Source organism: Equus quagga, chromosome 22 (genome assembly GCF_021613505.1).
Source record: "Equus quagga isolate Etosha38 chromosome 22, UCLA_HA_Equagga_1.0, whole genome shotgun sequence".
NCBI classification, from domain to species: Eukaryota; Metazoa; Chordata; class Mammalia; order Perissodactyla; family Equidae; genus Equus; species Equus quagga.
The window spans coordinates 34,567,038-34,592,826 of NC_060288.1; the positions used below are offsets into that span (position 1 = coordinate 34,567,038).

A 25,789-nucleotide genomic window follows, 5' to 3' on the forward strand; every position below is an offset into this window, starting at 1 on the left:
AGCTATGAGATGTGACAACCCGCCATCTAATAATTTAGGAAGAAAATAAACTTGAAAGCACAAGCAACAGCGTGTTGTTTCCTGTAGCACATATGAGGATGACTTTACATTGTTTTAAGTTCCATATGCTTTTTGAAGACAATGGTGTATTGTACAAATCCTTCAAGAAAGAATCTTCTCAAAAATTGTTGAAATAAACAAATTCTGGCACTTAAAAGTACTTAATTTCAATTACTGGGCAAAGTCCTGTGTATGGATCTTGTAAGTGTTTAGTGACATATCTCAAATAAATATACCACAGTGAGAAGAGGAATGAAATATATACATCGAAAAAGCTTCAGTAACAAAGTCATGCTTTTTAACCATATTCATGTCTCTTTTGGAATTCAGGTTATCAGGATTTCAGCTGCCCTCCTCCATAGTCAGCACGGGGTCTATCCTGACACTGTGGTTCACGACGGACTTCGCCGTCAGTGCCCAAGGCTTTAAGGCCCTGTATGAAGGTAGGACACGTGCTGTGCTTTGCACACATTTACTCTCCAGATGACCTCACGCTTGCCTCTCTGGATTAAAGATTTTAATGAAAACATAAGCTGCTGTTTCACAGGTGGTTTAATGGTGTGAATGTTCGACATTTATGTAATATATTGCCTGGAGAACACTTCTTGCTATAATTGACAAACTTTCTAGCACAAAATATGTGTTTACAATTTTTCTTTATTAGTAGAACTCTTTTGGATTAGATAAGTGATTTTTCTTTTGACATGCAGCAGAGAAACTGAAAATTTTGAATCCTAATTAACAGCACTCCTTTTCTGTGCAGAATTCGTTTTTAACGCAGAAGCATTTTCTTGAAATTTTTGTTGGACAATAATACTGATACTGCTTAAGTAAAGGAAATTTCACTAAATGAGATTTTGTTGTCAAAGTGGAGACTTTTAATTGAGAAAATTATTTTGGTTTTACTGTTTGGTCATTGCCAGGCATGGGGATTGGGTTCTGTTTATTTTCATAGTTTCGGATTTTGTTTTGCTGTAATTATTGAACCAATTTTGTGGCAGAAATATTAAAAATTAGAAACAAGTTCAGCCTTTGATAGAGGAAATAATACGGATGATCTTTTCAAGCACTCAGCTTTAAGAAATTGCACCAGTAAAACTTTAAGTGTCAATGCTGAGGGGTGTCTTTTTTTGTCTTGTTTCACACAGACATTTTAAATGTTCTTTCAAGTGTAATGCGAAAGCTGTTATTTTTAACAAATAAACTCCAGAGACCCTGAAAACAAAAGAAAGACTACAGGTTGGGTATAGGCCAGTCCCCATTTACAATATACCCGGATTACATCGGATGTTGTTCGGTGTTGAGTCCTGTCTGCATATGTCCTTATTTGCACTACTCAGTGTACTTGGGCAAAACTCGTTCTTTGTGGAAAGACAAAATCTACATATGCTTTGTGCAACTGAATTTAGCTACTATGCACTTCTCAGAAAACATAAGGTAGAGCGTCTTCTTTGCACAGATGCATAAGTAGTCCAATTTATCCTTTTATTTAAAGTTTTGCGTGGTACGATGTTTAAGATTTTATACTATGCTTTTTTTTTTGCATTGAGTTAACATTGGTTTATAACATTATATAAATTTCAGGTGTACACTATTATATTTTGATTTCTATTCTGATTTCAATGTTTTCCAGGACACTACGTTTGTACATAAACCAGCATCAGTGTCCTGAAAGGGTTAACCACCTTTAAGCATATTACTGACTATTAGGGAATAAGTTAATACTTGTAGAGTAACAGCCTAATTTAGGATTAATAGATTTTATTAGCTTTAAAATTTGCTTATTTCTGCCACTTTCTATATACTTTAAATTCACGTAATTTCTTTTTCACTTAACATTATAAAAGTGTCTGTAAGGAAATTCATACTAGTTGCCTGTGAAACTTACCTTGGTTGATCAACATACATTGAGATTTGCTCAGAAAGTTGTTAAAGTTTCCACATCTTAGAAATCTTGGCAATTTTCATCCCTTTGCTGGTAAAGTTGGTACTTGAGTATAGTGTCTTGCTGAACTTCCTAAGATAAACATAGAAACTCTGTTGATGTTGAGTGATTGCAGAATGAATAATTCTATTGAATCTCCCTGGGCTGTTGTTGTTGACATTACTGGTTGTCATAATGGCGTACAAAACGATTGGTGAGATTGTCTCTGTTAGAAAAATATTTATGAGTTATTAAAAAAATAGAAAAATGAGTAGAAAAGTGGACAGGACCATAAGTTAACTGTGTTTTTAAAAATGTTGATATGTGGAAATGCTTTTTTTTTTTAATTTATATTTTAAATAGTGATGTTACAGTGGAGTCTGATATTTACAACTAAATGCAAGCCTTTATTTTTTAGTAAATTGCTTTGTCAGTGAAACAAATATTGTATCCAATATCTAACATCTGTATTTTAAAAATATTTCTCAGTTAGCTTAAAGGGCCCCCGAGAAAAGAATTTGTACTATCTGAAGAAATAAAGCTAGTTATAGACTAAGCAGAAGATTAAACACTAGAGAATTTACCTAGAGGAGAGTAGAGCTTTCAATGCAAATGCCAAGTGAGTTATCAATGGTATCAGTCCCCACAGGGAATTTAGATACAACCATCACTTTTCCGAGGTAGTGTCACAGGAAAAAGTGATATTTTATTAAGACAGTGTATAAGATATGCAAATACACCTATTCAAATGTAATATAAAGCAGAAGTAATGATAATCATCAGAAAAATATCTGCAAACAGAACATTGAATCCTTTTGATGATTCAGATTTCCTTCTTTCTCATTAGGTTTTCTTTTGATAAGATTATCCATCAAGTAATTTATATAAGCCAAGTAATATACGAAAACTTTGATGTATTATCCAAGAGCTCCTAAGAAAACAGTTTAAATATAAAATACTAAATCAACTTTTTTAAAAAAATCATTTTCTCTTATCCTTAAACTAGTGCTTTTTTCTTCCAATTAAAATTAGGATTTATCTAGTATTACCAGATTGATGTTTAAATTTTTAAGTTCATTGACTTGAATTGGAGAAAATCTTCTAAATTTTAAAAGTCTGTCTAAACTGAATAGACTCGGTAACAAACTTCGTAGGCATTGAACTTTATAGCCCCCTGGCAGTAATTTGGAAAAGGTACTATTTACAGAAATTATTATTCATACCTGGAAATATTAAGCTACATAACAAGTATGGACACAATAAATTAAAATATTCTAATTAATATATTCAGTCATTGAATTTAACCCTGAAAATTAAATGGACATATTTATAAACTTTGCACTATTGTTACTCACATACTGTAATTGACTCTGTGAAAACAGAGCCCTTCAGGGTCTATTGAGGAAGTTTATAGATTGTTGGTGAAATGAGCATATTTTAACCCATAAATACAGAACAATAAAATTGAAGTTAGTAATTTAATAGGGTGTTTTGTAATATATTATTTGCTAGTTCCATCACTGAACATTATTCATCATGACAAATTAAAGAATTTGCCCAATTTTCTTCGGTAAATTTAAACAAAGTAGTGGAATTATGCCTAATTTACAATGAGATAGATTACTATCAAAATTCCTATGCATGCCCAATATTGAAGTACTGTGTAAATAAATAGCATTTATCCATGTATTTCTATTTGTCTACCGTCTTTCATCAATATCTCAATTACGAAAAAAAGTTATTTTTTATTTTGTCATCAAGTTTGTGATTTAAGAAAAAATCATGTAGGAGGTCAGACAATTGACATGGCATGTAAAGACATGACAATATTATGTCATGACAAACAGGCATGACAAGGTGTGGCAACCATTAGACTTGAGGACAAGGAGAATAAACCAATTTGGTGACATATGATAATCTAGAGACTATGCCCCAAATGACATGTCACTCTGATGCTTTTTTTATTTTTTCACTTTTTAAAAGGGAATGCCTGTCTTTTTTAATGCTTTTTCTTATTAGTGACGAAATAAACTGTTAGAAACGTGACCATATGATGAAAACTCTTGGACACCAAACTTTGGTTATTTTGGTTCTGCAGTCTGATTTACTTGTAAATGAAGTTTCTTTCATTAATGCACATCTTTATTTTTATCTTGAATATTATTTTGAATGTTTCATAGACTGGTAATTTTTTATTCATTGACTTAATAATTTAAATCTTGATTATAGTTTAAAAATTTAGTTTTCGTGAATTATTGAATATGATTTATTTGAATTTTTAGATTTTTTTGTAGGTGAAATAAGTTTCTTTGACAGTAGTTGTATTTTTTATAATCCACGATTTTGTGTGAAATAGAATTTTTATGTAAAATATAACTTATATTTGGATAGAAAACAATAAGTCTATGAATCAAAATAATGAGTCCAATGTGAATTTTCTAGAATCAATACTTGCCTCATATAGAACATTTCTCAATGGTATAGGACAATTCCATTGATCGGGAGCTAAATTTTCTTTGAACAATCGGCAAAGGCTTTATTCATGGGATGGCAGGTTTTTTAAAGAAATGGGAATGAAAATCATATGCACATTTTGACATAGGTATTTGCATTTGCAATAATCGTTTGGCTAGGCAGAAAGAAGGTTAGATAGGATTCCTATCTAAAGCAAAGCCGATATGAAATGGTAGAAACCTATTTTCTTTAAGCTTACCTTAAATATGCCAGCTGACATAGTAGTTGAAAAGGGAATATTTTAACTGCAAATACTGACAGTCAAATATTTTGATCATGAAATACTAATTTTACACACAACATTTATCTCAGCTTCCCCAGGTGCCACCTTTGAGTACATTGGCCTTAAACTTTACACGTTAAATCTATAAATCTGAAAGAGTCGAAATCCATTTTAATGAAAAAATACTGGAGGTATAGTGAGGAGGAATTCAACATTACTAAACAGTAAAACTTTACTTGTGACAGGAAATTATGTTTCATAGAAATAGCTCATTAGTTGGACTGGGAAAAACAATGGCCCATGGAGATGGTTTAAGAGATTCCCTTGGGTTATAAAATGCTCTTGTTAAGGAATTCTTCTCTTTCAGGTTTTTCTTTTATGTCTTGAAATCATTCATTTTATCAATTATAATATTATGTTCTGTTTACTCAGTTGTATGTGTCTCTGTGGATAGACAGGTAGATGTGTCTAGGATGGTAGTAACTCTTATATGCATATTTTTTATTAAATCCTTACAAGATTCTTATAAGTGAAGTAAAATTATCTAATATTATCAGATAGAGAAAGGGAGGTAGTGACCTTTAGTAATTTAGTTTGCCAAGGTCTCATAGCTATTCAATAGTGAAAGCAGAAATTAAATACGTCTACCTGTTTTCAGAAGTTGTAATTTTTAACCACTTGCTATAGATCCTTTCATATACTTAGCTTTATTTGTGTGTTCAGACATATGCAAAAGCACACTCATGAATACATGCATATATATGTGTGTATATACACATGAAGAATTCCATTTTTATGTATATATACAGGTACAAATATATATATATACATACACATATACACACACAGTGTATATGTGGTTGTGTGAGTGGACTCACATATCTACTCACTCATTCTTTCTCTCATTTATTTACTAAACATTCATTCAGCATCTCCCAGAGACCTAATACTAAGTATTATGAATACAGATGACAAGAATGATGCCTATTCTGAAGGACTAGTAAAGGTGAAAATGGCAAAATTCAATAGAACATAGAATGTAATTGGTGCTAATAAGTAGTTATGGTGTTTGACAGGATCAGGCAAAAGAGAGAAGGTCATCTCTACTTTCAGGCCTGATAGAGATCATTACAGAATTGATGCTCGGGCTATGTCTCAAAGGATGCATTCAAAGAGCTCGTGTCTAAATGCCTACTTTGTGCCAGGCACTGAATAGAAGTTCTCCAGGAAGATAGATACTAGAAGGATCTTTGAGAGAGGAAGATTCATGTGCAGAAATATGGAGAAAAATAAATTATTTTCTTTAAGAATTGTAGGCAGTTTGGTTTAGAGGAGAAGGGAATGCAGACAAGAGGACGCTGACGCAGGAGAGTCTGGACGGGCAGCAGAGGGGAGCATCTGTGGGCCTGGGGTCTCCTCAGAGTTCACAGGGGGCCTGGAGCATGGCCCTCCTGGAGGACCTCACAGTTAGGAGGTCAGGTTTATTTTGTTACATCCATGGGATGGAGCACTTCCTCTGTGAGAGCCTTAAAGAAAAAGCTGAATTCTCTTCACTGGACTGTTAAGTAAAGTGTAGCATTTTTGTTTGTATAAGCTTCCATTTTACAAATTTCTCATCTGTTGGCTTTGAAATCATAGTTGTGTTGTCTGAAATGTACTCAGAGGGAAGAGGGATAACGTGGATAAAATGAATTCTGAATTCTTGTAGCACTTTTTAACTTTAGCCGTTAGATGGCACTTAATATGCCATCTCTCATGGTCATTTTTCTTTATACCCTTGAGGGCAATCAAGAAAAACTTGAATCCTTGGCGTTTGGCGCAAACTAAACATTCCAAAATATTTTTTGATAAAATTCTGCACTCAACCTCAACTTAATTTCATCCAGTAGTTCATATTTTTTCCCTCGAAGCCTAAAAGGAGAACTGCTAGTAAGTGTCGCAATTAACTGATTAGAATTTGATTTTTCTCTCTGGTTTATGCATCCTCTTATCCTGAATTTTCTAAGAAAGCACTGACAGGATTTAAAGACAAAGAGAAGATATGACTGACAATATAAACATGAGGTTCCTCTTTAAAAAATAATGGACTCAAATATAGGCCATTAAACCTGTAAAAACTTAAAATGGATTAATTTTATCTATTGTACATTTATTTTATGAAAGCAAATGGCTTACATTTTCATATACTAGTTATATTTTCACCAGGGAAAAGTGAATCTTGGCTCCAACACAGACCTTTCATTCTGGGTTTTAATAAGTCATTAGCTCCAAGAGTGGGGTGGAGTTTCTTCCTATGAGTGTGTTTCTCATTGGCAGAATATATTTGGCATTTCTCTCTGACACATCCCTCAAGCAGAATTTTCTTTCCTTTAACATCCATGGATCCGGATTTAGAAAGAGCAGCTAGATTATTACCCTTCAAACTCAAAGCTTTATTTAGAATGTCAGCACTGATTTATTTCTCCCTTGAAGTGATTATCCAAACTCAACCTGAATTAAAGTGTGGAACAGGAATGACCCACCTGGCAGAAGAGAAATGTTCCAGAAAGCAGAAAGTGATGGCGAAGGAGCAGCAGTTAACTGTCCATTAGCTGACACTTTCACAGTCATCTGGATTCATAACAATGACTGAGGCTGAAACAAATGGGAAACTTCTAGAATTACTTTCCTCTTGACTGTTTAGGTAATCTAGGTTGGTAAGCCTGCATAAGGACACACCTTGAGTGAGGACACTTTCACCTTGTTGTAGCAAGCAGAGCTCTCGGTCGCCATGTTAGCCCTCTAGGCTTACTTGCCAGAACTTGGGTATATTTTTTCTCCTCAGTTTGCAGGAATATTCAACAGTAGGTACCTAGAACCTCCAATCAAATGTTTTAAAAGGACACTTGAAAATAATTATTTCTGTTAGTAACATCAATACTGATGTCTCCAAAAAGCACAGTCATAAGAGACAGATGATTACTTTCTCAAAGTTCAACTTTAAGACAATCAATTAATGGGGCAAAGAAGAGAGATACAGAGTCACAAAAAGAAATGAGTTTAGCCAATCTAGCAAGGCTTATATAAAAACCTGTGGCTATTGACACATCTGATGAAAGAATGAAAGATAGAATAAGTGCCAGAGACGAAACAGCGCCAGAGGCAGAGCTGTGAGCAGTCAGGCTGAGCCAGGGGGAGAGAAATGCTTCTGATCTTTGAGCCCCACAGTCCACTGAACAACCATCCCCATTGTGGATGTGGATGCAAGGAGTCAGCTTTAAGCATTCTGGTCCATTGTAAGCCCATCCCTGTCCTATAAATCTGGCTTTCTTAATTTGAGGGTCATGGATAATCTCAGTTTCTACGAAGCTGTAACATTAGACACACAATTTTGCATGTCTTTGGGTTTTTCTGGGGAAAACATTTCGTAGACTTCATCAAGATCTCAAGAGTTCCATAAATAATGAAAAGGTCAGAATGACTTCTGTCGATTAATGATATAAGCTCTGCTCACTCGAGGCATCAAACGTTCTTTTATCTGATTTCTGCTGCTTATCTTATTTCTTATTCTTGTTGTTTTGATTCTGTGTCTCAGCGAGCAACCTTCTGGTTACAGTTTGGCCTTGCATATACGCCTAGAGTGGAAAAAAGAAAAAAAGACTCTCATAACAATGTAAATAGTCGAGTTCCTGTGAATTGAATTTATGAATTTGGAATTTTGATTATCTATATTGGTTCTGTGAACTTGATTAATTTACATTTACCCCTGGGAGATGAATCTGTTCTTCGTGCCCTACAAATCTAGTTTCTGATTCAGTAGGAGTAGATCACTGTAAATTCATTAAGTTAATAAATTCTACTATGATGTCTATTGAGAGATACTGAGTCAGTCTTTCGCATAGCAACACACTGATACACATACACACCCTTGTTATATTGCTGTGCACAGTTTTCCTTCAAGCATCATCAAAAAAAGCATTTAATTCAAAGTGCTAATACTATAAAAAGGCTTAGTTTTAATCCTATGTGTATTGACCTAAGCGGATGTCCATGACACATGAAGTGAAAAAAAATGCAGTATGATCCTACTTGGGTAAAAATATTTTTAAAAGTACTTATGTAATCTGTGTGCGCACGTGTGTGTGTGTGTTTCCTTGTATACGCATAGCATGCACACATATATGCTTCTAAGAGGATTCAGAAGAGTGTAAGAGGATACCTGAATTATTAATATAATTTACTTTTGGGAGGAATTGGAATGATTAGGAAGAAGGATTGCTTGACTTCTCTTTGTGTAATTGTATTATTTAGCTTGTTGCAGTGAGCATCAAAAAAATCAAATTATGAACATCATAAAGAAACTTCTGAAGATGATGTGGAAATTAGTAATCTTACCTGGAAATTGAATGAAAAGTGGAACCAGGTAATTTAAACTCTTTCAATATTATTTTCAAATGGCTAAATTAATAGTTTCTGTCACCATCAAGCCTTGGCTCTCTACTATTTGGGTACTAGAGGTGAAAAGTTAGGGGTCATTAATCATCTAGATGTTGACCTGTGGATGCGAGCATGGTTCTTAGGTGTGGGTTTAACCCAGTCCCCTATCTCTATAAGTGTGACCATTGGACAGGCTCCTTACACATTTATACGTCAGACTCCTCATTGTAAAGTGAAGAATGAATAGTACCTACCTCACAGAGTTGCTCTGAGCCTTACAGAAGATTAACTACTTAGGCTGTTTGGCTCAGTGCTTATATATAAAACTTTTAATTTTTTCTTCCAGTTTTGTGGGATTGGCATAGAAGATGACCTCAATAAGTGTAGTGTGCCATTATTTCTTCTAAATTGTGAATTACATCATTTTCTTCTTTAATGATTAGATCCCTCTCATTTTGTGCTAATGTCCTTTTTGCCGTCACATTCCTGGGACACGTGTGTCTACTTCAATCCCACCTTCTCTACATTTTGTGTCTGTTTGACTTTTTTTACATAGTTAAAAAAATTGCCAAATATTGATGATTCTGTATTTTTCTAAGTAAAACTGCAAAAAAACAGATTTGTCCCTGCTAAAGTGTTGAGTTGCACTTTCTGATTTTATGATAAACTGGCAAGTTACACATTCTTATGAGGTAACTTTCAATTTTCTCAAATCTCAACTCATGTTGGTAGGTATTTTGCTGCTGTTTTGTTTTTGACTTGTTTATTCTTCATTCTAAATAATAAGAAATAGGATAGAGATCACTGAGGAAAGGCAAAATTACATTTTTTGCACTTGCTTCTGGTTATGGATGGTTAATTTGAGGCAATTCAGGGAGAAGATGTGAAAGAATAAGGTTGATTTGGATGATGAGAAGAAAAACACGGGCATGCATTGACTGAAGTCAAAAAGGACCAAGAATGCTGGAAATGCACATTAAATATTGAAATTAGGACAAAAATATATTACAATTTGATAGATGAATCAAATTCATTTTAATTTGACAGATAGAGGAATGCCTCTCCTCTTCAGACCCTTTCGTGAAAGACATGTATATTAGATTCAATAAAATTAACCAGTAACCATATGTAAAAGTTAAGCTTTAAAAATCCACTCTTTGGGGGCTGGCCCAGTGGTGCAGTGGTTAAGTGCGCATGTTCTGCTTCTGCGGCCCGGGGTTTGCTGGTTCGGATCCTGGGTGCACACATGGCACCACTTGTCAAGCCATGCTGCAGAATTCGTCCCACATATAAAGTAGAAGAAGATGGGCATGGATGTTAGCTCAGGGCCAGTCTTCCTCAGCAAAAAGAGGAGGATTGGCGGCAGATGTTAGCTCAGGGCTGATCTTCCTCAAAAAAGAAAAAAAAACCCCACTCTTTGATATATAGTAAAACCAATGCCAAATATGCATCCGAATGATAAAAATGAGATACAAATATTTGTTTATCTGCAGAGTTCTTAAATCAGTCTACAGGAGATTCAGGGTTCATTTCCATTTCTGACTTTGCACTTAACATGTAAATTTATTACCATTTCTGATATTCTTGCTACCGAAGGTTAATGGGTCACTGAGTATCAAACAAGCGGTGTTGCTAAATCTAAGCATATTTTTCAAAGGGAATGTTAGTCTAAAATGTTTCTAACCTTGTTAGGCAGTTTCTTCCTTCTTTTTTATTGTTTTCTTTAAATGTAGCCAGACAATGGAAATCTACAATCTCTCCTTGAGTGATAGACACTACCTTGGCTTCTGTAGGATCATATTCTGGGACATGGTTGATTATGGGTTTATTCTTAGTTTCAACAGAATGAGGTATTGGTTTTATTAACTTGAAAAGGCATCATATGGAATTACACTACAAGTTTGTGTATTTTCTGTACTCAATCATTTCCTATCAATTTAATTGTTTACTTCGGTTCTCATTCCTTGGTGCTAATTAGAATAATGTAAACCTAAGGAGGAAATGCCTTCAGTTGTGTCCCAGCATTGATCAAATGAATGCGATACGGAAGTAACATTAAACTTTCAAATAAAGAAAATTAATATGTATGCATTTACTTGTATTCTCCCAAATCTTTTCTCTAAAAACTGATAATGGAGAACCCATGCTGCGTAAGTCCCCGCCTCGTCCCAGTAGAGGGTGAAATGCCCTTTCTAGACAGACTCCTTGTTTGTTCTAACTAGCTTCTTCCAGACATTCTTGACATTGGTTCTCTCAAAATATAACCTTATATTTCTTTCATATCCCCAGGGGGAAAAAAAAAACACCATTTAATGAAAGAAGAGTAGGCTGGAGCCTGGCAGCTTGCAACATTAATTTGTATACATCCAATTTAGCTTCAGTTGTCATTTTAATCATATGTATCTTCTTAGTTTTAGTTTTGTTTTTCCAATCAGGCATATATTTTTCCTAAAATATGTTTTTAAATATTAGAATAACGGAATGGAAAGCCACATTTGGGAAGAAGGAGAGGGTGGGTGAGCCGCCAGCTGGTGTGTGGGGGACATTTCAGTTTTCTCCTGCAATTTTGCCTGGGTGTGGGAGGGTAACAAATGGGAGATTTTGTGCGGGAATAAGATGCTGAACACATTTCAGCTTTGGATGCATTATCCGTCTTAACTCATAAAAATGGAGTTTCAACATTCCACATCTTATTTTTCATTTTTTAAGACTTTCACACTTGCTCAAAACCTTCCCATATGCCACAATTCTGACATGTATCAAAATTTATGTATTTACTTGACTTTTGGGGGAAAGAAAAGTTCAGATGCATGAATCATGAGAACAGCAATGGCTCTTTAACTGAATGTAGTGATAACAAATTATTTTTATCCTAAGTTTACCACATCAAAGGAAGTAGCCAACATGTGTTTACAATTAACCCTTACATACTTATTACTGAAGTTCCTGAAAAATTAAGTGAGGTATCTTTTCATTTGTAAACTACTGTGTAAAATAAGCACAATTTGCACTCTCAATTTAAGCAGTGAATGAAATGCAACATCACAGTAAAATGCAATGTTACATATTCTAACATTTTATAACATACTTCAAGTAGTAATTTAACCCATTTAAATCAACTCTTTCAGTTTTCAACAACCTCAGCACAAGATCCCATCTAGCCTATTAAACCATAGGATCCCATTAACACTTTTCAATTAAAAAAGGACTTTATTATACATTAACTTTTGTTTAATCCTTAACACTTTACAAGTATGTGTTTTATTCTTATAGACTACCCCAAGAGATAAGGTAATTTTCCCAATGTTAGGATGAAGTCCAGTGGCAGAAAAGAGCTGGAATTTCTGCATGCTGACTCTAAAGAGAGCTGGCAAACTTTTTCTATAAATAGCCAAATAGTAAATATTTTTGGATTTGCAGTTCATCTGTTCTCTTTTGCTACTACTCAATTCTGTTGGTAGGGTATGAAAGCAGCCCTCCATGATACTTATGTGAATGAGTATGGTTGTGTTGCAATAAAACCTTATTTACAAAGATGGGAGGCCATAGTGAGGAACCTCTACCATAAAGACAAAACTCTTTCCTTCTGTGTCAGTTCAGCTCCATTATTTAACCCACTTTCCTCATGCACAATACAAAAAGAGAGTGGCCCTTAAGAGTGGCACCTACAATGGCCAGTCTCATTGTTTTGCTGTAACTAACAAGACAACTTTGTTGGTCACCTGAATCAAACCCCAGGCGACTCAAGAGTTTCAGTAAATTCAATCATTTTAAGCTGGTAATCAGCACATAAACTGACATTATGTGCACACAGAGCTTGTTTAAAATTTTGCCTTTGTATTTTTGTGTAAGACATGGTCAGTAAGAGCATCTGCATTCCTGGTGTGTGCTCCATCCCAGCCTTGCAGCTTTGCTCTTTGTGTATTTTCTTCTCAGAAGCTCCTGTAGCGATAGGCATTGCACTTTCATGTCCACCCCAAAGGTTCTCCTTAAAATTCTTAGTATGAAATGTAATATCACCTAATCAAGTCCCTATTTCCATGTCATCAATTCCCAGAGATCCATTAGTAGAAAATTTATTCAAAAGAGGTGGGTGCTGAGATAAATTGTTTTTGTGGTTGAGGAGAAAAAGTAGTTGAATTTCAGAGATAATTTTCATACAACATCTATTTGCCACTTATTTCCCTAAATTTTGTCATTTTGACAGTGAGTTAACAACTGGAGGCCCAATTGCAAATGGTTGTTTATATTGTTTTCAACTGTCCTCGCTGAGGACAAGTGCACTTTGAAAGTCATTTGCACGTTTGGAAAGGGTTTGAAACACTTTACAGTATAAAACTGCCAGTGGAAAAGTCCTACTCAGCATAACTAAATTGTAATATGTGCACTATTATGCTCACTGCCATCTGACAGCTGTTTGGTTCCTCCGTGAAATGAATTAGTGCTGTCATTTTACTAATAGACCAAAAATAAAATCGCTGGCATTGTTTCCAGCAGCCAGTTCTAACAGAAGCCTGTCTAAATGAGTTGCCCTCTCCCTGCTCACACGCATGGCTCTGACGGGACAGGCGATCAGAACAGAAGGCATTACTCAGCCTGCTAATTGAGGGAAGCAAAATGCTTCTCAGAGCAAATATTACTTAGGATTGACTAGAAATAACCATCCATGTTTCTAAACTAGTGAGTGACTCCCTTCTAAGGTGACTCTGGAGGCAGGCACTGCTCTGACCAGGAGCGTTTGTATGTAACCACTCTCCAAACTCAAATATATCAGAAGTGTTTCTTATGTGTCTGCTATCGTGCCAAGTCTAAGGATGGTTTCATGACAAACAGTACAGACGTGTCCTGCCTTACACCGTTTACCGATGAGGAGGGTTCTGTGTCTTGTGCAGGGATAATGCAATGCTGTGCAAATTCATGTTTTTCTTTTTCATCACCAACAAAAAACTGATATTTTGTGTAGTGTAATTTTGAATCCAGGGTGATGGTTTCGTGGCATTTATATTATAATTATTCATGGAGCAGTTAGGTGTTTTACATGACCTCATGTTACTCCTTTAAACCACACTGATATCAATGGGCATTAAAATCCTGATTTTACAGATGAGGAACTAGAGTTAAACAACTCGTGCTCATACAGCTAGCGTGTGGCTGGTGCCAGACGTTAAAACCATTGTCACTCTTAGAAAATTGAGAAGCAAAAAAATATTGAGTCTAAAACCAGGTGGCAATTCCTTTCATCTATTAAGATAATCATAATTTTTCTTTGTATTTCTCTTTTTCAAGCTAAATGTTCCCAGTTCACACAAAACTATCGCTTTGAATAATTAATAAGCCAAAGCCTTCCTTTGAATAAAACACATTGTGTGGCTTTATCTTCTCTGAAGTGAGAATCTATTCCAGATGTTAACTGATTGATGAGGAGTCCCCTGGTCTAAGACTCCCAATCTGAGTAACGTCCTCCCGCCAATGCAGCTCTGATTGGAGAAGTGGCATGGCACAGTGGGTATATCGTATGGGCTCTGGAATAGACGACCTGGGTTTAAGCCCCAATTTTATTTTCTATTGTGCCTTGGGCAAATTACTTAACTCCTTTTGTGCCTCACTTCCCACCTTTGAAAACCGGGATGGTAATAATAGAATTAACAACGTCATAGACTGTTTGGAAGAATTACATGTAAACTGCTTAGAAGAGTACCTGGAACAGAGTGGGTGCCTGCTCTTATTATCACTAGCTGAATGTGTAGTGACAGAGGGTTCTTGGTTTAAATGCTGCTTACAGCCATTTACATTCGATTTATATTTCATAATATTAAACATTATCCAGATGAACTTTAACCATGAATATAATATAAAGGAAATGTAATATCAGTACTACAAATACAAAGCAAATATAAGTAATATAAATAGTATAATATAGATATTAATTATGAATTTAATATACGTTCATATCTTACTATTAGCTAAAATTCAACTGGGTTTTAAAGTTTTATATTTCATGATAGTAAACGTTACTTTAATTAAATTTATTCTTACCACTCCAACGTTCTCCCTATTTGTATTTATATTCTGTCACTTGATGCATGTCTATGTTCTATAACAATTTTTTACATAAATGTTCTTCGTGCAAAACTCATACATGGGATTTTAGTAAATGTTAGACTAAAAATGTAATGATTGGAAAACGCAAGATTAATAAAGTTAGACAAGCTTCTTGACAAGATGTCAAAGCTAAGTTAAAGCTGTTTCTTTACTATCACCTTTAATATTCCCACGATCATGTGGATTTCCCAGAGGGAGCTTTTGTGAGCAGTGTTTCCCAAACTTGATTGGCCTGACAATAGAAATGACTTTTCATGGAATATCTCATGAGGTTAGGTTCCCTGGGAACCTGTTGGAGAAGAAATGCTCTAAAACCTCCCTGTTTTCTTCCCCAATTTCTTTGTTCACCTCTAAACCGATTAATTCTCTATCAGCAAAATACATGCCACCTTCTCCTGTGGACTGCCCCATCTTGGCACTCTCTGATTAATGTAACGTGGTCCAAGAGATGGGATATCTTGGTCCTGGCCCACTTGGTCCCTCTGTTCTGCACACTGAGATCATCACTGTAGAAGACACTTTCCATCTGCAGGCTGCTTTGCTGGCCTTTGCTCCACAGGTAGGAAAAAACGTGGAGCTATTTACACTTTAGAGAGACCCTTTCAAGAGAGTATCTTAAACAGTGTGGTAAGTAGGAGGCTGTTTTAGCAGGGAAAGTCTGATCCTGCAGTCTGAGAGCACAGCCTTTGGGTGCTACCACATTCTGACCACCAGTAGGGCAGACTCAGCCCAGGAAATTGGGACGGTGAGTGTCTTCACTGGAGAGACAGCCAGACTGAGGGGAAAAATTCAGCTGTGAGATGTGGTTTGGATTTTGTCACATCAGGTTGTAAAATAATCATTTCAGGAATGATACAGTATAAATAAAGACAGAGTATAACTCGTAGTTATGATATGAATAATGAAAAAAGATTTCAATTGTTACAGCGATGTGACTAAAATGTGAAAGAGTTCATTTACAAATATTAAAAGATACAGGTTAATGAGTTAAAGTCTACTTTAATCATCCTTTTCTATATCATCGTCTTGAAAAGAGAATCCGATTTACTTTTGCTAATGACATTTAAATTGGAATGATTTTCACACAAACAACTATGTTTATTAATCCATTTTAGAGAATTATAAAAAGCTGTAACTGGGGATGATTTTGTTAAGCATATTCACTTAGAATTTGAATATTAACCAGCTTACAGAATGTTTACAACCCCCTATGCAGAAAATTGTTGCATGTGAATTAGCAGTGAAGGTCACTTCCACACCATCATAGATTGCCAATATTAAAGTTGGTAGAGTGGAAACATTTGTTTATTGCATTTGGCTCTTCATAAAATTAATATTTTCTACAAATATTTATTGAATACCTACTATATGTTGAACATTTTCTAAGGGTTAGATATACAACATTGAACAAAGCAGAATAAAATCACAAGGCTCATGTCTCGTAATTCTATTGGAGGGAGCCATATCATAAACAAATACATAATTGAAATACATGGTGTGTCACATGGTGATAGGTGATATGAAAAAGTGTAAATCAGGAAAGCGATATAGGGATCGTTAGGCCAGGGGTGGCACTGCAATGTTAAATGTGGTGTTTAGGAAAGTTTTCCCTGAGAAAGGTAAAGGGACAGCATGTGGAAATTCTGGGGAAATACCGTTCTAGGAATCAGTAAGAGCAAGTGAAAAGCTTTGGGATGGAGTGCTTGGGGTTAATTCTGGAAGTATTTTGATATTAGCATCAATGGAATTTACTAATTTAATGAATGTGAGATATGACAAATAAGGAATTAGTAATGACTCGAAGGGTTTTGGAGGTGAAGAACAGGTCTGCAGGAGAACATGAAGCTTAATGATGGTTAGAAGCCAGGCATCAGGAGTTCATTTGTAGGCAGGTTAAATGTAAATGTCACTCAGACATCCAAAGGCCCATGTCACGTAGCAGCTGAATCTACAAATCACAGTTCAAGAGAGAGAGGACCAGGATAGAAATGGAAATGCTAGAGTTGCCAGCCATAAGGTAAGATCACCAACAAATAAGAGAACAGGGAAGTGAAGAGGTCAAGAGACTATATCCTTGGTTACTCCAGGGTTTAGACACTAGGAAGATGAGAAAGACCATTAAGAAAAGATCATGGAGGAGCAGTGGGTGAAGAAGAAGGAAACTGAGGAGGGTATGCTGCCTGGAAGCCAACTCAAATCTTTCAGGGAGGAAGAAGTGACTAACTGTCAGATGCCACTAATAAGTCTTGGCTGATGAGGAGAAGTGATTTCCCATCGGATTTCACCTTGAGGAAGTCATTGGTGGCCTTGACAAAGGACATTTTGGTGGAACGGTGGGCATGAACTCTTACTGGGATGGTTCAAAGAGAATTAAGAGGAGAGAAATTAGAGAGAACAAGCATAGACAACTCTTCCAGGGAGTTTTTCTTTAAACATAAAGTGGGAGCATCTGGAATAGTGGTAGAAGAGAGAATGGAGAAAAATGCACTGTTTCATTGTTGTTGTTTTTGTTTGTTTTTCTTTTAAAATGGGGAATTATATCTTCTTGGTATGCTTTGGGATAGTTGAGTAAAGAGATAAAAACTGAAAATGAAGAAATGTCTAAGAAAACAAGGCTGTGATCTTATGCAAAAGTGGAGGACTGGCCTTGAACAAGGACATTTCACTTGCAGCACTGAAGGGCACAGGAGGACAGGTAGATGGAGTGATAAAAGCTTCTGATAGCTATTTTCACATCCCTTCTCTTTTCTCGGTGAAATAATAAGCAAAGTCATTGCATGAGAATGTGGATGGGAAAAGGTCTTGTGGGGTTGAGAGGAGAGAAGTTATGCAATATTCAGGAGTGTCTTCTGGAAGAGTCTCCCTTCGAGAGTGGATGAATGAAGGGACTGTGGGAATAATGTATTACTGTGGAGCAGCCGTTGGATCCCAAGGAGATTAGTGGGCAGGAATATCTAGAGAGACAGGCAGCACAGCTGTGTGTTGTTGCCCAGCCATGTTCAGCTACAGGTGTGCAGCAGTAACCAGGTGAGGGGACTAGTCCAAGAAAGAGAGGAGCAAAGAGTTGAGAGTCCACTCAAGGGAGCAGGAATAATGATGAAGTATGGAACTTAAGCAGGAAAAGGAGTGTGTGTGGAGTGAACAGGGACTGTTGTATTTGTAGATGCCGGTGTTCTGGAGGGAATGAGCCAAAAAGGTAGACGGAGGTGAGAAAATAGGATGTCTGAAACTGAGAAGTTTGGAGAAGTATCCAAGGTTGATGTGATAAAGTCATAAAACCACGGGACTAATTGATAAGAGAAGATAGAAGACAAGTTCGTCAGGAGAGAGGAGGCTGAGGACCCAAGAAGCCAGGGGGAAGGACTATTTATGAGGACAATGAAGCCACCAAGAATTATGACAGGAGTAGTGTGATGGTGATCCAGATGTCAAGATTGATAAGGAGCAAGTCTGCATGAAATGGTGAGGATGTGGAGAGGGATTGAACGATTCAGTACAAAGAGTATCAAGTGGAATAATGTGAAGACGTAAGACTCAAAGCTGGGGGTTTAGAGGAGATCGTCTGGAAATAATAATGAGGAGCCAATCCCCATGAATGGGGTAGAGATACAGAAGACAAGCAATACCACTGGAGAGGGCTTGAGGGAAACAGTGCCTCAGCGAAGGGCACTCCAGTTTACTTAGAAGATGAAGGGGGCATTCAAAATGGGAGAGGCTAGAGAGAAGAGTACCATTTTTCAGGAGTCTGAGATGAGAATAAAATGGGATGAATGTTGACAGGGCTCAATGTGGGGATGGAAGAAGGGGTAATATCTGGCCCAGAAGTTGCCAGAATTCTAGAAAGTCCCTTTTTGGATTAATGAAGGGGACCACTCAGGGCACTATTACCTTGAAATTACGTACATTTTGAAAATACAACACTTACATATACTTTAAAATAATGTTATGGCCCAATGTAACTAACATTTGAAATGCTTATTTCGTGAACAAACTGTAATGATATTTGTGGGTTCACTTAGAGCACATTTAATTTTATTTTGTATCAATATTAAAATGTTTTTGATTACAGATTTCAAGTCATAAGTATCTGAAATATTTTAAATAAGCATACAATGCCTGAATCCATAAAGCTGTTTCAGAAACCATTTAAAGAGATTTTATCATAATTAGATTGAGAAATATTTTAGCCAAACAGTCAGTGAGCACTTACCCTTCCAGCTTTGTACAAGTTTTATGTAGGACTAATAAAGAAGTCTTGTCTTTAAGGGTTCTTTATAAAAAGTCATTTCCTTAACATCAAGCATATCATATCGCAAGCTCAGTACTGTATTAACTTTCAGATTTAAAGGAAACAAGAGTCAATTTCACTTGAAGAATCATCTCTTGTTAGGATACTTTTGGAATAAAAACCTTAAAATTTTACTGAAAATAAAGCTGTAAAGTTGCTCGTCTGCACCTAGCATTGCACTGCACGAAAGTTGTGCACCTGCTAAATCCATGCTGCGTCTAATTCTCCTGCTATTAAATAAAAATTGTGCTCCAGATGACCTAATAATCTTTTAAAAGCATTTGCTCATCAATAAATTTTTTAAAAGAAAAAACATTGCATGCACTTTATCAGAGAAGTACCCTTAGAAACAAAGTGTCCATTAAAAAGTCTAAAATAAAAGGCAAATTAGTTTGAATCAGCCTAAAATATGGGTTATATTAAATTTAAAGACTTCAAGACTGCAGGTCAGTCTGGATTCCAGCCATGGTATTCAACTCCACCAGCTCTGATGAAAGTAATTGCTGGTGAGGCTGGCCCTGTGCCTTGCACGAAACGCATGGTGAGGGCAACTCTATTGACATCATTTGGACTTGTGGTGTCGCTGAACACAAGAATTTACTGGAACAAATGGAGAGATCTAGACCTCCATATACATGCATGTGCATGAACACATATGCTCCTGCAACTGCAAGCTGGTATGAGACTATAAAGGAGGCTCTCACAGATTTATAGCACATGTAAAACAGCTTTCAGTGGGGCCAGGAACTGGGACATCCAATTTGACTGTATCTTGCTTATTTTAATTTTTAGGACCAGAGAGCCCTAACTTTTTCCAAGTTCACGCATTTGCAACTTCTGTCCTTCCAAGCGACTTTGTCTATGGCTTGTCCTTAATCAGTGATTACTTTGCTACCCATGGCTGTACTTTTCCCAAACATAAATCACTCTGTAATAGAGCCCATGTTCTACTTTAATTTGCTTGCATTGAAGTGTCTATTGTGGCATGGTGATATTATACACAAGTTATTTATGTATATATCTGTCTACCTCCACTAGATGGTGTGGAAATTCAACTTGGAAAGAAAGGCTTAACAACTTGGTGCTAATGTCTTTTTTTTTTTTTTCTTTTTTTGAGGAAGGTTAGCCCTGAGCTAACTGCTGCCAATCCTCCTCTTTTTTCTGAGGAAGACTGGCCCTGAGCTAACCTCCATGCCCATCTTCCTTTATTTTATACGTGGGACACCTACCACAGCATGGCTTTTGCCAAGCAGTGCCATGTGCGCACCCGGGGTCCGAACCCACAAACCCTGGGCTGCTGAAGCGGAACGTGTGAACTTAACCGCTGCACCACCAGGCCGGCCCCAGTGCTAATGTCTTAATGTCATAGTGCAGGAGCTGTAAGTGAGGTCTGGGGAGTAGGACCAACTCTACTTCTCTTGAGACCTTAACCAAGTGATAGTCATTATCCTGATGAATTTTTCATCCAGGGTCTTTGCTTCATTTTGTTGACTTGGGAACTTATTTTAACAGCCTGCCAGAAGCAGATGCATCTTTTGGAGATAGACTCACCTTAGTGAAGATCAGAGCCCAATGTCCAAAACAAGAATGCCAATTTGTCGATTTATAATGAGACATATAGCTGTCACAGGGTCTCAATCACTGATTTCTCCTACACTAGTGGATGGTCCTACATGGGAAGATACATCATTTTCATAAGATGGCTAGGAAGGGATGCAATCCATTCATTAACAGATATTTACTAAGTGTCTTTTCTGAAGAAAGAACAGAGGGTGTGAGATCAATTTCCTGTTTTGGCAGAAGAATTTAAGATAGCAGATGAGTGAAGAGAACTTTATTGAATAAATTAACATCTAAAAATAGTATTTCTAATAGAGTGGAAGTTGAATATCAGCCAAAGAAACATCAAAAAAGATGATTCCTCATGGGAACCTCCACACACCCAACACACTGCCATCTCAACTCATCCACCCACTGTCCAGAAGGAAACTTTGCCAGTAGTCTGAAATATCTCACTTGTAGTGGAAAAGTGGTTCCTAAAGTGAAGGTACAGGCAGGGGTATTTCTGTTGCCCCTTCAGCATTTCTGTTTTGTTGCTATAATGGTTTCCACTTATTGAATATTATCATAATTCTGTCAGTACGTAAAGTACTGTTAGCGTAAATGGTCTGATGTAATCCTCACAGTTACCTAAATACTGTTATTATCAGCGTCTAGAGGGAAACATACAGGCAGACTGAAAGTTGTGGTGATTAAGTAACTTGCACATCACTGCAGGACCAAGAAGTGACAGACCTGGGATTCAAATTCAAAAGCTTATGCTCCTAAAGCCAAAGGTGGACAAAGCTAGAGAGAGAGATTTTCTGGCCTGGAGTATATAGAATTTTTGGTTCTCTTTTTAAGAAAAAGAGTACAAAGTCATGATTATAAAATTGAATATTCATTTGGAATGATACAAGTTAAAACAGATACTACATTTTAAAGAGCCAACAAATAGTGGAGAACATCCCACACACACACACAAAAAACACAGAAGAAGCAATGTTTTTATGAACTATTGATCTCAACTGTATAATATTTTCCTCCTACAATTTATCGTTGCATTGTTATTTGATCACCTCTACATATAATGATACTTTAATAGTTTCTTTAGAGATAGAAAGATAATTCAGTGGTTTTTCTTTTTTTCTAGGATGGTTGTTCAAATGTAATTATTATTGACAGCTGGAATGCATACACCAGTCCTGCTACTGGTTGATACCCTAGAAATACAGGAGTTCTGACAATTCTAGTATATGTGCTTCTCATCAAAAGAGAAAAAATTGTATACTGTATTAGAATTGTTTATGCTGCCTTACCAAGGATATTCCTGATGACAAAGAAATTCTGTTTTAACTAGAGATCCAGGGGAGCCAAAATCCTCATATTAAGTTTTAAGCATTTGAGGACTGAAAGTATGTTTTAGAGATTTCTTGAATCCTATGGTGCAGAATCATTCCTCCTCTCTCATGCACATAGTTCCAATGCTAGTGTCTTTGCTCATGTGTATGACTGTACAGCCCAAACCTTCAGCCTTTCTGACAATAGAGTGAGGGGGTGAACCTCAGACGGTAGGGAGAATAATCCTGAAAGGCTTCCCTACATCTGGGTGGTTAGGAATAGATTAACACCATAGAAGAATGACTGCAAACCACACAATCATATCTCACCAAAACTTGACTCAATGTGCATTCAGTTCTCCCTAATTGGTCTCCAAACTCACCATGGCCACGTTAACACCACTTACATGAAAGGAGTCACAACAGAGGGAAAATTGAGGTAGAGAGAATAGTGAAGTTTTCCAGAATCACGGACCATGCCATCCCATTGTTAGGTCCCTCCCAAGGCCTTGAAGGGACCTGTGCAAGGAGGGGCCCCGGACTTAAGCTTCATTAGCTCCTTTCAAATGAGTTTCTGTGATTATAAATGTAGCTTCAGACTACGGTATGCTGTGATTAAAATTCAAAATGATAAAGCATAACAAGTTGACATTGCAGCATATATGACAAGATCCAGGAGTGGGGTGAAGATGAGGAAGACCGGGTTGGCAGTTTCGAGAGTAAAGGATCTTCCATGGCATACTAAGGAAATCAGACTTAAGTCTGAAGACCAGAGAGGTCCACCAATGTCATACCCATTCTTCAACATTCAGATCAATTTCTTACATCATAACCTTAACATCTTTAGACTTTGTCTATTTTGGAAATCCTATAATTTTGTAGTATTTTCTGTAATTTAGCACCAAGCACCATACTACCTGATGTTGTTTTTGTATTCCAAGATCGAACTGAAGTTCCATGATTAGCATGGGGAACCATTTATTGTTGTTTTTTGTGAGGAGGGGTTACACATAGGAAAAATAAATGGTTTGTAACTACATTTCAGGCTGGTTATTTATAGACATTATTTTGTAATATGTATAATAATAATATGGAATTTTGGCTTTCTCCTCATTTTAAACACTAAACTTCTAAAGCTTTGAGAATTTTCACAGCTGTTGAACAGGCAGCAGCCAGTGAGTGTTAGAACTGAGCTTCTTACAGCAAGGCTTCTTAGGCTGTGTACATACGAGGTGCTCAGTAAGTAATCTTGACTGATATGTGAAAGAAGCTATTGGAGAAAATTGCCCCGAGAATATATTCTGTAGCTTTGCAAATAGATCTGTGATCAGGTGACTTCTGTTTAATAAGAATGCCAGTTTTGATGTTTGAAGATTCCAAATTTCATGTATACAGACTTTCAAAAGAAAGAAAAATCTATACAGGGTAGGTTCATAAGTGAAAGAACTGTGCTGACCAGTATTTGATAAATGAGAAATGGAATAATATCTTTTAGGATTCATTATGAAAATGATAGCCGAATGTTGCAGCAAGGAATTAAAAAAGAGAATACTGAAGGGTTTTTAAAGCTACTGGTCCTAACCAGTATGAAGGCTTCTGCCAAGAGTAGAGATATTGCATATCCATAAGCAGCCGGGGGCAGCTCAGGCACACTGTCACATTGCACTTTGCTGGGCTAGAAGTCACCATGGTGCAAGTCAACCCCCTCATCTGACCTACTTGGAGATCCTGGGTCAGGAAACTGGTAATTGTAGGACCACCTGCTATAAACACATTGCCAGATGCGTTATTAGGAGCATAAAAGATTGCAAATCCTCGCTTGATTGATACTGACACTAATACTAGCTATTTGATGTTTCTAGAGAGGTGCCAAGTAAGAAATTCCTAACAGTCTGTGTGTAACCTAGCCAAAGCCTGTGAAAATATATAAAAACTATCAAAGACTTTTAAGTAGACGTATGACAACCCTTTCTTCCTCCGCTATAGGATGTTTTAAAGAGTAGGCTTAAAATAGTGGCAATTCATAATATTGAAAGCTATTATAATATTGGAAGGAAATTTTTTTATTTAGAAAAAAAGTATCCTGACATTACTTTATTTTGTGGTCACAAATACTGTGTTATTGGTATGTAGTTTCTAGATACATGTCACTGTGAAAGCTTTTTCCTTCATCTATTTATTATGTATTCTAAAAACATTTGCATTTTTGTATTTTAATCCAGTTAGTAATTTGAAAACATATTAATATCTATTTCCTCATTTTACATTGACACAATTCTGAACATAATTTTAGGTCAAGTCATAAATATTGTCTCTGTTTTATTGCAAAAAAAGTGAGTCTTGGACAAGCAGTGACTATTCTTAAGGTTACTCAGAAGGTCAATGGAAATCCTGCAACAGGACTGATTTGCCCTAATTTCTAGTTGAGCAAGATTTTCTTCATGTCAGTGTTCCTAATGTTTTCTTGTACTTAATGAAATAATTTCTCTCTTTCACTTAAAATGATATTTTTTTAGACCTTCTGGACACATAATCTGCAGTGGAATATGCTTACATATTCATGATTAGAAAATAATAATTTAGTGCTAAAGTAATTTGTGCTCAGTTTTTATGACAATTTGAATTCTCAATGTAGAGTAAACACAACACAAATGTTATTCTAACAGTCTGTATTACTTTGAATTCAGTATGTATCATAATTATATAAATAGAACTTAAAAATATTTAACACAAATGGAGATAGTTTAAAACAGAAATGAGTGACGGATGACAACATAATAGCTAGGTACTGCCTCTGTACAATTAACAGGAAAATTTATGATTAAACATCACTTACTTTTAAATTTCCAAAGGTAACCAAAAATATTTATCTGTAAGTTAATGACATAGCTAAGGTATTATGTTTCAACATTTTCCAAGTGGCAAGATTGGGAAAACTCTCAAGGAATTCCTTTCAATTACATTTATTTTTGATCTAGTTTCATTTTAAAGTTTTTTTTTTAATGCTTTTCTAGATATATCACCTAATTAAAGACTATAATTTTCTTCATGCTATTTTCTAAGTTAATGTATGTGCCAACATTAAAGTTATACAAATACATACACACATAATTGAATTGTGTTCTTTTTTTCCACTTAATATTATTTCAAAATGCTTATACAGCAGGGACCAGCCTGGTGGCGCAGTGGTCAAGTTCGCACGTTCCGCTTCAGTGGCCCAGGGTTCACCCGTTTGGATCCCGGGTGTGAACATGGCAAGGTTTGGCACGCCATGCTGTGATAGGTGTCCACACATAAAGTAGAGGAAGATGGGCATGGATGTTAGCTCAGGGCCAGTCTTCCTCAGCAAAAAAGAGGGGGATTGGCAGCAGATGTTAGCTCAG

The 25,789-nt window shown here is 36.2% G+C and overlaps 1 protein-coding gene across 1 annotated transcript in view; it reads left to right on the forward strand.

Moving 5' to 3' along the window:
* The window catches only part of CSMD1 (CUB and Sushi multiple domains 1), a 1,825,670-nt gene that overhangs the window by 522,527 nt on the left and 1,277,354 nt on the right, over positions 1–25,789 (forward strand). The window contains exon 3 of the mRNA XM_046648453.1: positions 391–503. Coding sequence (XP_046504409.1) covers positions 391–503 — 113 coding nt within the window. The remainder of the gene's footprint in view (positions 1–390; positions 504–25,789) is intronic.